At 50.5% G+C, this 15,974-nt stretch overlaps 1 protein-coding gene across 1 annotated transcript in view; it reads right to left on the bottom strand.

The window, feature by feature from the left end:
* Positions 1 to 15,974, bottom strand: part of kcnh3 (potassium voltage-gated channel, subfamily H (eag-related), member 3) — a 220,545-nt gene that overhangs the window by 56,107 nt on the left and 148,464 nt on the right. The window contains 5 exon segments of the mRNA XM_064944534.1: positions 370 to 527; positions 1,683 to 1,739; positions 1,742 to 1,937; positions 2,846 to 2,985; positions 10,929 to 11,063. Coding sequence (XP_064800606.1) covers positions 370 to 527; positions 1,683 to 1,739; positions 1,742 to 1,937; positions 2,846 to 2,985; positions 10,929 to 11,063 — 686 coding nt within the window.

The following is a 15,974-nucleotide window of genomic DNA, read 5'->3' on the forward strand; positions in this document are numbered from 1 at the left end:
AGCACTGTAGAAACACACATAGATACAGGAACACATATCTCGGTTCTGAAGGCAAAGTACTGTAGAAACACACAGATACAGGAACACATATCTCGGTTCTGAAGGCAAAGTGCTGTAGAAACACACAGATACAGGCACACATATCTCGGTTCTGAAGGCAAAGTACTGTTGGATCTCTGTGGAAAAGATTGTTTGATGAAAAGTGACATTATAGGTGCCAGTTCTCCTGCAGCTGTACCCCGCAGAGCTCCTTGGTTCTAGTTCTCTACGGAACTGACTGGCCCACACATCTCCATACAAGCACTAGACCAACCAAATCTATTACTTTTCAATATCCACAGTCCCACACACACCCTGACACCCACTCACCACGCTGACGTTAAAGGCATAGAGCAGGTCAAAGGGCAAGGCAGCGATGAGGTCAACAAACAGCCAGGTGGTGACGTAGTGCACACATATGGAACGGGCATCGTACACCACCTGGCCCGACGTGCTCACAAAGGTCGTCCGAAAGTTCAATGCAATATCTGCACAACGACAAGAATACATAGGATTTATTTACAATTAATTTCTTATTAACAAATTAATTCATGAATAGCTCAGACAAATAGCACATTTTTGATGGTTCATACTGTATAAGTTCACTGCTATAGATATCGTGGCTTTATTGACTCACACGGCTTTTATATTAAAAGGGTAAATTAACAATTGAAGGAAATGGTCCATAGGTGGTTTGTATAATTGAATGGCTGCAGATGGACAGAATGTATTCAGTTAGGCTTTTAATTTGTTCAAAACAATTGAGAGAAATTGTGTTTTGCATGTGGTTCATAAATAATTTGACTAGAGATGTATCGTTAACACTGCAGTTAGTGAACTTTTATGATGCTCAGCTGTCTGCTAAGGAGAGAGAGAGAGAGAGAAAGAGAGAGGTAGAGGGAGAGAGAGGGAGGGAGAGAGAGAGAGAGAGAGGAAGAGGGAGAGAGAGAGGAAGAGAGAGAGGGAGGAGAGGAGAGAGAGAGTGGGGGAGAGAGAGGAGGGAGAGGAGAGGAAGAGAGAGAGGGAGAGAGAGGGGGAGAGAGAGAGAGAGAGAGAGAGAGGGAGAGGGAGAGGGAGAGAGTGAGACGATGAACAGAGTGAGACGATGAACAGAGTTTTCCACATGGGCTACTGATAAAATGCTTAACAAATAAGTGTTAATTACCATTAACTTTAATTTAATAAGATGACTGGATGTATTCTCCCACAATGAATGTACTAAGTACCTGTCGGAAATAGAATTAGTGTTGGATGAAATTAATGCAAACGTCAACTCAATGAATGTCAAGGGGAGTCTGTGGAGGCTTGAGTACACACAGTGTGTTAATGTATTTGTGTAGAGGAAGGTACCCAGCCATAGGTAAATTCAGTCGACTGAGAGACATAGAATGTCATAATCATAAAGTCTTTAAACAGGGATGAGCAGCCGCTGCACCTGCCTTAACATCAGCTAATCTGTGTATGCCACAAATAAACGTTGTTTAGATTTTTATTTGATTTCAAATAGTGTTGGATTAATGCTATAATGCTATACTTATAGATGCAGTTGAACATGTTAAATATTATTAGAACATCCAAATAATGTGAGATTCTTTTAACCGTAATGTGAGAATAACTTTAAGTTCTATTCCTTGTCTCCTTACCTAGCATGAAGAGGATCTCCACTAGGATGTCACTCACACTGGGGGGGCTGCGGGGGCAGAGCTCCCTTCGTCCCGCCCCCCCACCACAGTGAAACACACATTATAGGGCACCGTGACTGCCACATAGAAGGTAGCCAGCAGGATTAGCCAATCCCAGCCTGCCTTGAAGGTCCCGTAGTGGAGCAAGATGAATCGGGACTTCTGAATGGCTGCCACCTTGTACTCTGGGATGGGTGGCTTGTCCCCAAACATGTTCTGGAGGGGTGAGGAGGAGGAAGAACTGGACTTACATATGGTACTAGTAACACAACATACTACTTCAGGTCTGAATTTTGTCATGAGAACATGACCTAAGCAGGAAAAACTCTAGGTTCTGGTTAGTCATAGTTATAGGTAATAGAATAAAAATGAGGAGTTCTCTCTTTTGAAAACGACTGCATGTCTAAATGAACAGAAATATGAATGCAAGGATATTTTCACCAAAGTCAAGGAGAACCTGCTCAGCTCAGTCAGTCAGAACCTGCTCAGTCAACCTTCCTCCTATCTGTACCCTTCAGTAAACCTTATTTATTGGTGTATTTCAGAAAACTCAGTTTAATCCTGGAATGAAAACTCAGCAACATGACTATCATTGTAAATCCTGTGAACTTGACCCTGGGTTTGGACTGAAGACACTTTACACTGTGGGTTGGATGGGCTTGGTCTGGAGCTACAAGGTTAATCTATTCGACATCTACGGGTTGTTCAGGATTGTCCTCAAAGCAAGCTTACTCAATGTCATTGTAGCACTCCTTGAGATGTGGTTGAACACTTAGCTGTCGAGGCAAGGTGTGTGCGTGTACAGATGTAGGATCTTAATTTGATCACTCTTTTGTTGATGAGAATTTTCCTGGACAGCAGAAAATGCATACTTGTAGTATACTCTTGGCTTAAAAAGGCTTCTAAAGTTTGTAATTTCCACTTGAAAATGTAAGACTTGATTTGCAAGTATGCATCAACCCCTACATTTTTTTCATCAATTATAATCCACATAATGATTCACATTTCATGTTGCTGCATGATTCTTTTCCTGCTGTAGCAAACTGGCTCAAATTAATATCCTATATCTGTATGTGTGTGTATATGTGTGTGTGCAAGAGTGTGTGTGACACAGAGCAACTCACGTTGTTGAGTTTGATCTTGCTCTTGTCCTGTTTCTGCAGGTGTCCAGACAGGTGGTAGAGCACCGCCCGGCTGCGTCTGCGGTTGGTGTTGAAGCCTGGGGGACGGGTGACCTTGTGCACTTCCAGACCCGTTTCTTCATCTGGGGACAGAGAGAAGGTTGTGGAATTCATGAATCATTTAATGAATTATTTTATAGACATCTATATTTTATTTGACACATTTAACTGGTTAAACGCTGAGCGGTTGTTTTGGGCCCTTTGGGGTGTAATGGAGAGGATGGCGTTTCGAAAATGCCACCAAAGGTGGTCAGAGTTTAACATTAAGGTACATAAAAAGTTGCCTCAGCCATGTGAGCACAACAACAGACACATTCTGAAATCCAAACGTAGGAAAGGAAAGTGTTTCTATTCCCACTTCCTTGAGTCAGGTGTATCTTGGCACCACTTTTAATGAGACACCTTTACAGTGTACAGGGCCAGAGGTGAGTCTACAAGGATGTAACTGAATGACTCATCAGTAAAGATGACAGAGAGTGGGGGGATGGGGGACAGAGAGTGGGGGGATGGGGGACAGAGAGGGGGGATGGGGGACAGAGAGTGGGGGGATGGGGGAACAGAGAGGGGGGATGGGGGACAGAGAGTGGGGGGATGGGGGACAGAGAGTGGGGGATGGGGGACAGAGAGTGGGGGGATGGGGGACAGAGAGGGGGGATGGGGGACAGAGAGGGGGGATGGGGGACAGAGAGGGGGGTGGTGGACAGAGAGAGGGGGGATGGGGGAAAGAGAGGGGGGGTGGGGGACAGAGAGGGGGATGGGGGACAGAGAGGGGGAATGAGGGACAGAGAGGGGGGGGATGAGGGACAGAGAGTGGGGGGATGGGGGACAGAGAGGGGGGATGGGGGACAGAGAGGGGGGGATGGGGGACAGAGAGGGGGGGGGATGGGGGACAGAGGGGGGGATGGGGGACAGAGAGGGGGATGGGGGACAGAGAGGGGGGATGGGGGACAGAGAGTGGGGGGATGGGGGACAGAGAGTGGGGGGATGGGGGACAGAGAGGGGGGATGGGGGACAGAGAGGGGGATGGGGGATAGAGAGGGGGGGACAGAGGGGGGGGGGGACAGAGAGGGGGGGATGGGGGACAGAGAGGGGGGATGGGGGACAGAGAGGGGGGATGGGGGACAGAGAGTGGGGGGGATGGGGGACAGAGTGTTTTTCTTTTTACACTTCTGTCTGATTTATTATAGAACAGACAACAATAGAGTGTGTAGGTGTGAAAACACTGCCAGGACCTTTGGGGGCCCTAAGAGAGATTTGGTGTTGGGCCCCCAATCACCTCACGGGCAAAACATTTTAGTAGCCCCCTTGTTGACAGTGGAGAGTAAGATTTAATTTAAAGTTAATTTCCTGCAATTCTACACATTTTACCATGGGGTGTAGAGACATTTTTGCAGTTTTAACGCTAATTTCCGGTTAATCTACACATTTTACCATGGGGTGTAGAGATGTTTTTGCAGTTTTAACGCTAATTTCCGGTTAATCTACACATTTTACCATGGGGTGTAGAGACATTTTTGCAGTTTTAACGCTAATTTCCGGTTAATCTACACATTTTACCATGGGGTGTAGAGACGTTTTTGCAGTTTTATAGCTAATTTCCTGCAATTCTAAAAACGTTGCCGGGACTTATGCCACGTTAATGATATGTGAGTGAGAGTGATCTACAAAATCAATGGGGGCTCCCTGGAGGTCAGGCCCCTGGGCACGTACTCTGCGTGCCCAGTTGGTATTCGGCCATGATTACTACAAGTTCAGACAGCTGGCCAGACTAACTGACCATTGAGTGACTGTCAGTGACTGACATGACAAGAGAAAAACCGCTGAGGCACAATCACATTTCAAACTTGCACCTTTTGTATTCTACTGTTCTAATTCTCAACAGTAAATTGAGACCCCAACTGAGTTCCAAGCTGAAAGCGACCGCTTATGCCGCTTATGCCTGCAGCCGGCCCTGAGGACACCTGTCTGGCCACGAGGGTCCACACTCAATGTAATGATCTCATTCCCTAGAGTAGTAGATAGGGAAGGTATGGAAATGTCAGAACTCATTTCAGAGTTTAACCAAGCAGACAGAATAACCAAGTCTCCCTCCCTCCCTCCCTCCCTCCCTCCCTCCCTCCCTCCCTCCCTCCCTCCCTCCCTCCCTCCCTCCCTCCCTCCCTCCCTCCCCCCCTCCCTCCCTCCCTCCCTCCCTCCAGTCTTACACACTCATTCTTATAACAGTGTAACACTTGTATGCTCTTTAAAGGTTACAGTCATTACATCTTCATGAAATATCACAGAACAAAAAACATGACCACATCTCTCTCTTTCACCATCCCTCTCTCTACCCCTCCCTCCATCCTATCTCTCTACCCCTCCCTCCATCCTCTCTCTCTACCCCTCCCTCAATCATATCTCTCTACCCCTCCCTCCATCCTATCTCTCTATCCCTCCCTCAATCCCTTCCTCCATTCCTCTCTCTATCCCTTCCTCCATCCCTCTCTCTATCCCTTCCTCCATCCCTCTCTCTATCCCTTCCTCCATCCCTCTCTCTAACCCTCCCTCCATCCTATCTCTCTATCCCTCACTCCATTCCTCTCTCGATCCCTTCCTCCATCCCTCTCTCTATCCTATCCTCTCTCTCTAACCCTTCCTCCATCCCTCTCTTTATCCCTCTTTCTATCCCTTCCTCCATCCCTCTCTTTATCAATCTTTCTATCCCTTCCTCCATCCCTTCCTCCATCCCTCTCTCTATCTCTAACCCTTCCTCCATCCCTCTCTTTATCCCTCTTTCTATCCCTTCCTCCATCCCTCTCTTTATCCCTTCATTTCTATCCCTTCCTCCATCCCTCTCTTTATCAATCTTTCTATCCCTTCCTCCATCCCTTCCTCCATCCCTTCTCTATCTCTATCCCTCATTCTATCCCTTCCTCCATCCCTCTCTCTAGCCCTTCCTCATCCCTCCCCTTATCCCTTCCTCCATCCCTCTCTCTCTTCCCTTCCTTCCTCCCTCTCTTTATCCCTTCCTCCATCCCTCTCTCTATCCCTTCCTCCATCCCTCTCTCTATCCCTTCCTCCATCCCTCTCTATCCCTTCCTCTCTCTCTATCCCTCATTCTATCCCTTCCTCCATCCCTCTCTCTATCCCTTCCTCTCTCTCTAACCCTTCCTCCATCCCTCTCTCTATCCCTTCCTCCATACCTCTCTCTATCCCTTCCTCCATCCCTCTCGTTATCCCTCTTTCTATCCCTTCCTCATCCCTCTCTTTATCCCTTCCTCCATCCCTCTCGTTATCCCTCTTTCTATCCCTTCCTCCATCCCTCTCTTTATCCCTTCCTCATCCCCTCTATCCCTTCCCATCCCTCTCTAACCCTTCCTCATCCCTCTCTCTATCCCTTCCTCATCCCTCTCTCTATCCTTTCCTCATCCCTCTCTCTAACCCTTCCTCCATCTTTATTCTCTCTATCCCTTCCTCCATCCCTCTTTCTATCCCTTCCTCCATCCTCTCTTCTATCCCTTCCTCCATCCCTCTCTCTATCCCTTCCTCCATCCCTCTCTCTATCCCTTCCTCATCCCTCGTGTTATCCCTCTTTCTATCCCTTCCTCATCCCTCTTTCTATCCCTTCCTCATCCCTCTTTCTATCCCTTCCTCCATCCCTCTCTTTATCCCTCTTTCTATCCCTTCCTCATCCCTCTCTTTATCCCTTCCTCCATCCCTCTCTCTATCCCTTCCTCATCCCTCTTTTATCCCTTCCTCCATCCCTCTCTCTAACCCTTCCTCCATCTCTCTCTATCCCTTCCTCCATCCCTCTCTCTATCCCTTCCTTCATCCCTCTTTCTATCCCTTCCTCCATCTCTCTCTCTATCCCTTCCTCTATCCCTCTCTCTATCCCTTCCTCTATCCCTTCCTCCATCCCTCTCTCTATCCCTTCCTCCATCCCTCTCTCTATCCCTTCCTCCATACCTCTCTCTATCCCTTCCTCCATCCCTCTCTCTATCCCTTCCTCCATCCCTCTCTCTATCCCTTCCTCTATCCCTTCCTCCATTCCTCTCTCTATCCCTTCCTCCATACCTCTCTCTATCCCTTCCTCCATCTCTCTCTCTATCCCTTCCTCCATCCCTTCTCCATTCCTTCCTCATCCCTCGTGTTATCCCTCTTTCTATCCCTTCCTCATCCCTCTTTCTATCCCTTCCTCATCCCTCTTTCTAACCCTTCCTCCATCCCTCTCTCTATCCCTTCCTCATCCCTCTCTCTATCCCTTCCTCATCCCTCTCTCTATCCCTTCCTCCATCCCTCTCCCTATCCCTTCCTCCATCCCTCTCTCTATCCCTTCCTCATCCCTCTTTCTATCCCTTCCTCCATCCCTCTCTCTAACCCTTCCTCCATCTCTCTCTATCCCTTCCTCCATCCCTCTCTCTATCCCTTCCTCCATCCCTCTCTCTATCCCTTCCTCTCTCTCTAACCCTTCCTCCATCCCTCTCTCTATCCCTTCCTCCATACCTCTCTCTATCCCTTCCTCCATTCTCTCTCTAACCCTTCCTCCATCCTCTCTCTATCCCTTCCTCCATCCTCTCTCTCTATCCCTTCCTCCATCCCTCTATCCCTCCTCTATCCCTCCTCTCTCTCCCTTCCTCCATCCTCTCTCTATCCCTTCCTCCATACCTCTCTCTATCCCTTCCTCTCTCTCTAACCCTTCCTCTATCCCTCTCTCTATCCCTTCCTCCATCCCTCTCTTTATCCCTTTTTCTATCCCTTCCTCTAACCCTTCCTCCATCCCTCTCTCTAACCCTTCCTCCATCCCTCTCTCTAACCCTTCCTCCATCCCTCTCTCTATCCCTTCCTCCATCACCTTCTCATCATCCCTTACAATAGTGCATCTAAATCTCTCTAACCCTTCCTCCATCCCTCTCTCTATCCCTTCCTCCATCCCTCTCTCTATCCCTTCCTCCATCCCTCTCTCTATCCCTTCCTCCATACCTCTCTCTATCCCTTCCTCCATCCCTCTCTCTATCCCTTCCTCCATCCCTCTCTCTATCCCTTCCTCTCTCTCTAACCCTTCCTCCATCCCTCTCTCTATCCCTTCCTCTGGGTCCTGGTTTGGGGCCTGGTTTAACCCAGGGTAACTCACCAGTCACTGGGCCTTGCTCTGGGTCCTGGTCTAACTCAGGGAAACTCACTAGTCTCTGGGCCTTGCTCTGGGTCCTGGTTTAACCCAGGGTAACTCACCAGTCTCTGGGCCTTGCTCTGGGTCCTGGTTTAACCCAGGGTAACTCACCAGTCTCTGGGCTTTGCACTGGGTCCTGGTTTAACCCAGGGTAACTCACCAGTCACTGGGCCTTGCTCTGGGTCCTGGTTTAACCCAGGGTAACTCACCAGTCACTGGGCCTTGCTCTGGGTCCTGGTCTAACTCTCTCATCCAACACTTCCCACACTGCCCCTACTCGGATGGTATCGCGCCGTCCCAACCTTCGCTCTCTCTCCCCTGCTACTCTCTCCTCTTCCATCCTATCATCTCTTCCCTCTGCTCAAACCTTCTCCAACCTATCTCCTGATTCTGCCTCCACAACCCTCCTCTCTTCCCTTTCTGCATCCTTTGACTCTCTATGTCCCCTATCCTCCAGGCCGGCTCGGTCCTCCCCTCCCGCTCCGTGGCTCGACGACTCATTGCGAGCTCACAGAACAGGGCTCCGGGCAGCCGAGCGGAAATGGAGGAAAACTTGCCTCCCTGCGGACCTGGCATCCTTTCACTCCCTCCTCTCTACATTTTCCTCCTCTGTCTCTGCTGCTAAAGCCACTTTCTACTACTCTAAATTCCAAGCATCTGCCTCTAATCCTAGGAAGCTCTTTGCCACCTTCTCCTCCCTCCTGAATCCTCCTCCCCCTCCCCCCCTCCTCCCTCTCTGCAGATGACTTCGTCAACCATTTTGAAAAGAAGGTCGACGACATCCGATCCTCGTTTGCTAAGTCAAACGACACCGCTGGTTCTGCTCACACTGCCCTACCCTGTGCTCTGACCTCTTTCTCCCCTCTCTCTCCAGATGAAATCTCGCTTCTTGTGACGGCCGGCCGCCCAACAACCTGCCCGCTTGACCCTATCCCCTCCTCTCTTCTCCAGACCATTTCCGGAGACCTTCTCCCTTACCTCACCTCGCTCATCAACTCATCCCTGACCGCTGGCTACGTCCCTTCCGTCTTCAAGAGAGCGAGAGTTGCACCCCTTCTGAAAAAACCTACACTCGATCCCTCCGATGTCAACAACTACAGACCAGTATCCCTTCTTTCTTTTCTCTCCAAAACTCTTGAACGTGCCGTCCTTGGCCAGCTCTCCCGCTATCTCTCTCAGAATGACCTTCTTGATCCAAATCAGTCAGGTTTCAAGACTAGTCATTCAACTGAGACTGCTCTTCTCTGTATCACGGAAGCGCTCCGCACTGCTAAAGCTAACTCTCTCTCCTCTGCTCTCATCCTTCTAGACCTATCGGCTGCCTTCGATACTGTGAACCATCAGATCCTCCTCTCCACCCTCTCCGAGTTGGGCATCTCTGGCGCGGCCCACGCTTGGATTGCGTCCTACCTGACAGGTCGCTCCTACCAGGTGGCGTGGCGAGAATCTGTCTCCTCACCACGCGCTCTCACCACTGGTGTCCCCCAGGGCTCTGTTCTTGGCCCTCTCCTATTCTCGCTATACACCAAGTCACTTGGCTCTGTCATAACCTCACATGGTCTCTCCTATCATTGCTATGCAGACGACACACAATTAATCTTCTCCTTTCCCCCTTCTGATGACCAGGTGGCGAATCGCATCTCTGCATGTCTGGCAGACATATCAGTGTGGATGACGGATCACCACCTCAAGCTGAACCTCGGCAAGACGGAGCTGCTCTTCCTCCCGGGGAAGGACTGCCCGTTCCATGATCTCGCCATCACGGTTGACAACTCCATTGTGTCCTCCTCCCAGAGCGCTAAGAACCTTGGCGTGATCCTGGACAACACCCTGTCGTTCTCAACTAACATCAAGGCGGTGGCCCGTTCCTGTAGGTTCATGATCTACAACATCCGCAGAGTACGACCCTGCCTCACACAGGAAGCGGCGCAGGTCCTAATCCAGGCACTTGTCATCTCCCGTCTGGATTACTGCAACTCGCTGTTGGCTGGGCTCCCTGCCTGTGCCATTAAACCCCTACAACTCATCCAGAACGCCGCAGCCCGTTTGGTGTTCAACCTTCTCAAGTTCTCTCACGTCACCCCGCTCCTCCGCTCTCTCCACTGGCTTCCAGTTGAAGCTCGCATCCGCTACAAGACCATGGTGCTTGCCTACGGAGCTGTGAGGGGAACGGCACCGCAGTACCTCCAGGCTCTGATCAGGCCCTACACCCAAACAAGGGCACTGCGTTCATCCACCTCTGGCCTGCTCGCCTCCCTACCACTGAGGAAGTACAGTTCCCGCTCAGCCCAGTCAAAACTGTTCGCTGCTCTGGCCCCCCAATGGTGGAACAAACTCCCTCACGACGCCAGGACAGCGGAGTCAATCACCACCTTCCGGAGACACCTGAAACCCCACCTCTTTAAGGAATACCTAGGATAGGATAAAGTAATCCTTCTCACCCCCCCCCTTAAATGATTTAGATGCACTATTGTAAAGTGGCTGTTCCACTGGATGTCATAAGGTGAATTCACCAATTTGTAAGTCGCTCTGGATAAGAGCGTCTGCCAAATGACTTAAATGTAAATGTAACTCAGGGTAACTCACCAGTCTCTGGGCCTTGCTCTGGGTCCTGGTTTAACCCAGGGTAACTCACCAGTCTCTGGGCCTTGCTCTGGGTCCTGGTTTAACCCAGGGTAACTCACCAGTCTCTGGGCCTTGCTCTGGGTCCTGGTTTAACCCAGGGTAACTCACCAGTCTCTGGGCTTTGCTCTGGGTCCTGGTTTAACCCAGGGTAACTCACCAGTCTCTGGGCCTTGCTCTGGGTCCTGGTTTAACCCAGGGTAACTCACCAGTCTTTGGGCCTTGCTCTGGGTCCTGGTTTAACCCAGGGTAACTCACCAGTCTCTGGGCCTTGCTCTGGGTCCTGGTCCTTCTTGTTGTCAGTGATGTCCTTGTGGGACACCAGAAACAGCACCACCTCTCCCTTCTCATTCTTAATGGGCACGATGTCCAGCAGACACCAGAACTGGGTACCTGGAAGAGACACAGTTAATCAGTTACATTTTTCTAGCGGCAGATTGGTACAAAAACAGATACATGTAAGGATGATACTGATAATGATGTACACACACACCATTTTAATACACACTCTATGCCCCTAGCTAATCAGCTCATCTCCAGCTGTCTACAGAGACTTGAGAAGCTTCTGCCATCCCACTGCCTCCCTATAAAACCCAGTGAACATGTTGATTTAAATTGGAAATATAGAAAAGCTATTTACACTGAATGATCTTGTCAGGATTTGGCCAGGGTTGTTCCGGGTTTTGGTCAGTAGATGTCCCCATTGTGCTTTTTGTCCCTATGTTTTTCCCTTGATCCCCATTATTATTTGCACCTGTGTCTCGTTTCCCCTGATTGTATTTAAACCCTTTGTTTCCCTCAGTTCTGTGCTCTGTGTTTGTATGTTAGCACCCTGCCCTAGTGTTCTGTGTGCTCTTGTCGATTCCGGGTGAAGTTCTTGTGGTAGTCTGTTTTTTGTTTTTGTTTATTTTTTGGTGAGTTTCTTTTGAGGTCTTTTTGTGTTTTTCCTACCACCTTTTGGATTTGCCATTTTTTGCATTTTAGGATTTTTTCTTTATTAAATACACCGTCTTAAGTACTGCTGTGTCTGCCTCATCTTCTGGGTTCTGCTGTCTATTCGTGGCTCAGTTGGTTAAGTGACTGTTTCTCACTCCGGAGACCCAGGTTCGAAACCGGGTCCTGACAGAAACACAGAGCCAAAAATGAACCCAGAGGCAGCCAGTTCCCAGGACCTTTTGCCACGCTGTCCCACCACCAGGAGACTGTCCAACGCCACGAAGCCGCCCTGGTTCAGCAAGAGGCCTTAATGGCTAGACATTCTCATCTTCTGTCGGAGATGCTGACTTCCATTAAGCAAATATCTGATCGACTTACCCCGGCAACAGTTTCCGTCCCAGTACCTCAGGTTCACGTACCCATGGCAGTTAACCCCCTGGCTGAACCTCGTCTTCCACCTCCCCAACGGTTCTCAGGTGATCCAAGTGCTTGTAAAGGCTTTCTCACTCAATGTTCTCTCTCCTTTGAGCTGCAACCCTCGTCGTTTCCCACCGACCGGTCTAAGATCGCATATATCATCACCCTGCTGTCGGAAAAAGCCCTGGCCTGGGCTACTGCTGTGTGGGATGCCCATAGTTCCTGCTGTGCCAGCTACTCTGCCTTTGCTGAGGAATTCAAACGAGTGTTTCAAGGCCCAAGCAGTGGTTCTGACTCAGCCAAACAGCTCCTGACTCTCCATCAAGGTTGGCGCAGCGTGACGGACTATGCCATCCAGTTCCGCACGGTGGCAGCAGCGAGTGGCTGGAACAACGAGGCGCTCACGGTGTGCTTTCTGAAAGGCCTTTCCGACACTATCCAAGATGAACTGGCCACTCGGGAACCACCGGACAATCTCGAGTCCCTGATCAAGTTGGCCTCACGCATTGACCAGCGTCTGAGAGAGAGAACTCAACCGTAGACCTCTAGCCCCTATCAGTCCCAGCTCCGAGTCCCCACCTTTATCATCGCTGGCTCCACCGGAACCCATGCAGATTGGACGCATCTCCCAGGCTGATAGAGACCGCCGGATGAGGGAGCGACGCTGTCTATATTGCGGCAAACCGGGCCATTTCCGTTCCACGTGTCCCGGGCTCCAGGGAAACGCTCTGTCCCGTACAGACCGGGGGAACTGTAACGGGAAACATAACCTCCTCCCATCCGTCCAACTCCCGTCTGCTCATTCCAGTCACCCTCTCCTGGGACAACCACAAGCTTCACCTTCAAGCCTTGGTAGACTCTGGAGCCGCAGGTAACTTCATGGATGGTGTCTGGGCGAAGGAGAATGGCGTTCCCTCTGAACCTCTAAGTGACCCCATGAGGGTTACTACATTGGATGGAAGCCCTTTGGGATCTGGACTTGTCACTCATGTCACTACCTCCTTGAGACTTTCAGTTTCACAACACCAGGAATTGATGAACTTTCATTTGATCTCCTGTTCCGAGTTCCCTCTCGTCCTTGGATACCCCTGGCTTCACAGCCATAACCCTCACATCGACTGGTCTGTGGGCACTATCAAGCAGTGGGGTCCTACGTGCCAAGCTACTTGTATTTTCCAGAATTCCCAGAGTTCTACTCCCGAGTCTTTAGAATCCATCGACCTGACCCGAGTTCCCGAGTGTTACCATGACCTCAAACTGGTGTTTAGCAAACAGAGGGCCACCATGCTACCACCCCATAGATCTTACGATTGCCCCATCGACCTGTTTCCGGGCACTTGCCCCCCAGGGGTCGGATCTTTTCCCTATCTCCACCCGAACGAGCTGCTATGGATACCTACATCAAGGACTCTCTGGAAGCAGGCCTCATGCGTCCATCAACCTCCCGGCGGGAGCAGGGTTTTTCTTTGTGGCCAAGAAAGATGGTGGATTACGTCCTTGCATCGACTACCGGGGACTCAATGACATAACCGTCCGTAACTGTTACCCGCTACCCCTTATGGCCACAGCCTTCGAGCTGCTCCAGGAAGCAGTTGTTTTCACTAAGCTTGACCTGCGGAACGCATACCATCTTGTGCGGATCAGACCTGGTGACGAGTGGAAGACCGCTTTCAACACGCCTACTGGTCACTATGAATACTTGGTGATGCCCTTCGGCCTGACCAACGCCCCAGCGGTGTTCCAAGCGCTCATAAACGATGTGCTTAGGGATATGCTTAACATATTTGTGTTCGTTTACTTGGATGACATCCTCATCTTTTCGAGCTCCCTTCAAGAACACACTAAGCATGTCAGACAAGTACTCAAACGCCTCCTGGACAGCCATCTGTACGTTAAGCCGGAAAATGTGAATTCCATTCATCCCGAGTACAATTCCTGGGATTTGTAGTGGAACCCGGTCGAGTCCAAATGGACCCTAGGAAGGTAGGGGCGGTAGCGGATTGGCCCACCCCCAAATCCGTTAAGGATGTTCAGCGTTTCCTGGGCTTCACAAACTTTTACCGCAAGTTCATCAAGAACTTCAGTTTGGTGGCAGCTCCTCTCTCAGCTTTAACCAAAGGTGGCAATGCAAGGTTTTTGTGGGGAAGAGAAGCTGAGACGGCCTTCCAAGGACTCAAGCAGCACGTCCTCTCTGCTCCCATCCTGATACTACCGACTACGGATGAACCATTTGTGGTGGAGGTAGACGCATCAGAGGTTGGTGTTGGAGCTGTCCTGTCTCAGAGGGGTGAAGACAAGAAGCTTCATCCGTGCGCTTTCTTCTCACACCGGCTTACCCCGACTGAGAGGAACTACGATGTGGGGGATTGTGAACTCCTAGCGGTTAAGATGGCATTGAAGGAATGGAGACACTGGCTCGAGGGGGCTTCTCACCCGTTTCAAGTGCTTACGGACCACAAAAATCTGGAGTATATCCAGCAGGCGAAGCGATTGAACTCTAGACAAGCTAGATGGTCTCTTTTCTTCAATCGATTCCAGTTCATCCTCACCTATCGGCCCGGGTCGAAGAATCTCAAACCGGATGCCCTGTCCCGAGTCTACGGTCCTGCCATTCGAGATGACACGGACATGCCTGTCCTTCCTGCTGCTAAGATTGTGGCTCCGATCTCGTGGCAAGTTGAGGATACCGTGAGACGTGCTCAAGCTAGCGAACCGGACCCTAAAGGAGGCCCTGCCAATCGGTTGTTTGTCCCCAAGGCAGTGAGGACTCAGGTCCTTCTGTGGGGGCACTCCTCTCGCCTCACCTGTCATCCGGGCGTAGGTCGCACCTTGGAGTTCATCCAGCGTAAGTTCTGGTGGCCTACCATAAGAGAAGACGTTGCCACTTTCGTCAATGCCTGCCCCGTGTGCTGCCAGGGCAAATCTTCTCACCTCCGCCCTCAAGGACTCCTTCACCCTTTACCTGTTCCCCACAGACCCTGGTCCCATATCTCATTGGACTTTATTACTGGACTTCCTCCATCCCATGGCAATACTACTATCCTAGTCATAATCGACAGGTTTTCAAAGGCGGCCAGGTTCGTCCCTCTGACTAAGTTACCTTCTGCCAAGGAAACGGCTGAGTTGGTAATTAATCATGTGTTCCGAGTCTTCGGCATTCCTCAAGATGTGGTTTCTGACAGAGGTCCCCAGTTCGCCTCAAGGTTTTGGAAGGCCTTCTGCCAACTCATGGGGGCTTCTGCCAGTCTATCTTCAGGGTACCATCCGGAGTCCAACGGCCAAACAGAGAGGATGAATCAAGAGCTGGAAACCACCCTCCGATGTATGACTCGTGACAACCCGTCCACATGGTCATCCTTTATTGTTTGGGCCGAATACGCGCACAACACCTTGCGCTCCTCCTCCACTGGTATGTCCCCGCACGAGTGTCAGTTTGGCTATGCTCCTCCATTGTTCCCGGACCAGGAGGCAGAAGTCAGAGTGCCTTCAGCCTTGAGGTTCGTCAGACGCTGTCGGCTTATGTGGAGGAAGACCCGTCTTAATCTGATGCGTTCCTCACAGAGGTATCAACAACAAGCCAACAGACGTCGCCGTCCCGGGCCTACCCTGCGCCCGGCCAGAGAGTCTGGCTTTCCACAAGAGACTTACCTCTACGGGTGGAGTCTCGCAAGCTGTCCCAAAATACATCGGTCCCTTCAAGGTTGCCAGGAGAGTTTCTTATCGCCTACACTTACCCAGATCCCTTAAGATTAATCCCACATTTCATGTGTCATTGTTAAAACCTGTTGTTTTTTCTCCCTTGTCCCGGCAGACAGACCTCCCCCTCCGCCTCGTGTCATTGGAGGCCAGCCGGCTTATACCGTCCACCGGATACTGGATTCCCGCCGGGTGCAGCGGTCCTGGCAGTATCTGGTGGACTGGGAAGGCTACGGTCCTGAGGAGCGCTCCTGG

This window comes from Oncorhynchus masou, chromosome 29 (assembly GCF_036934945.1).
Source record: "Oncorhynchus masou masou isolate Uvic2021 chromosome 29, UVic_Omas_1.1, whole genome shotgun sequence".
Classification (NCBI taxonomy): domain Eukaryota; kingdom Metazoa; phylum Chordata; class Actinopteri; order Salmoniformes; family Salmonidae; genus Oncorhynchus; species Oncorhynchus masou.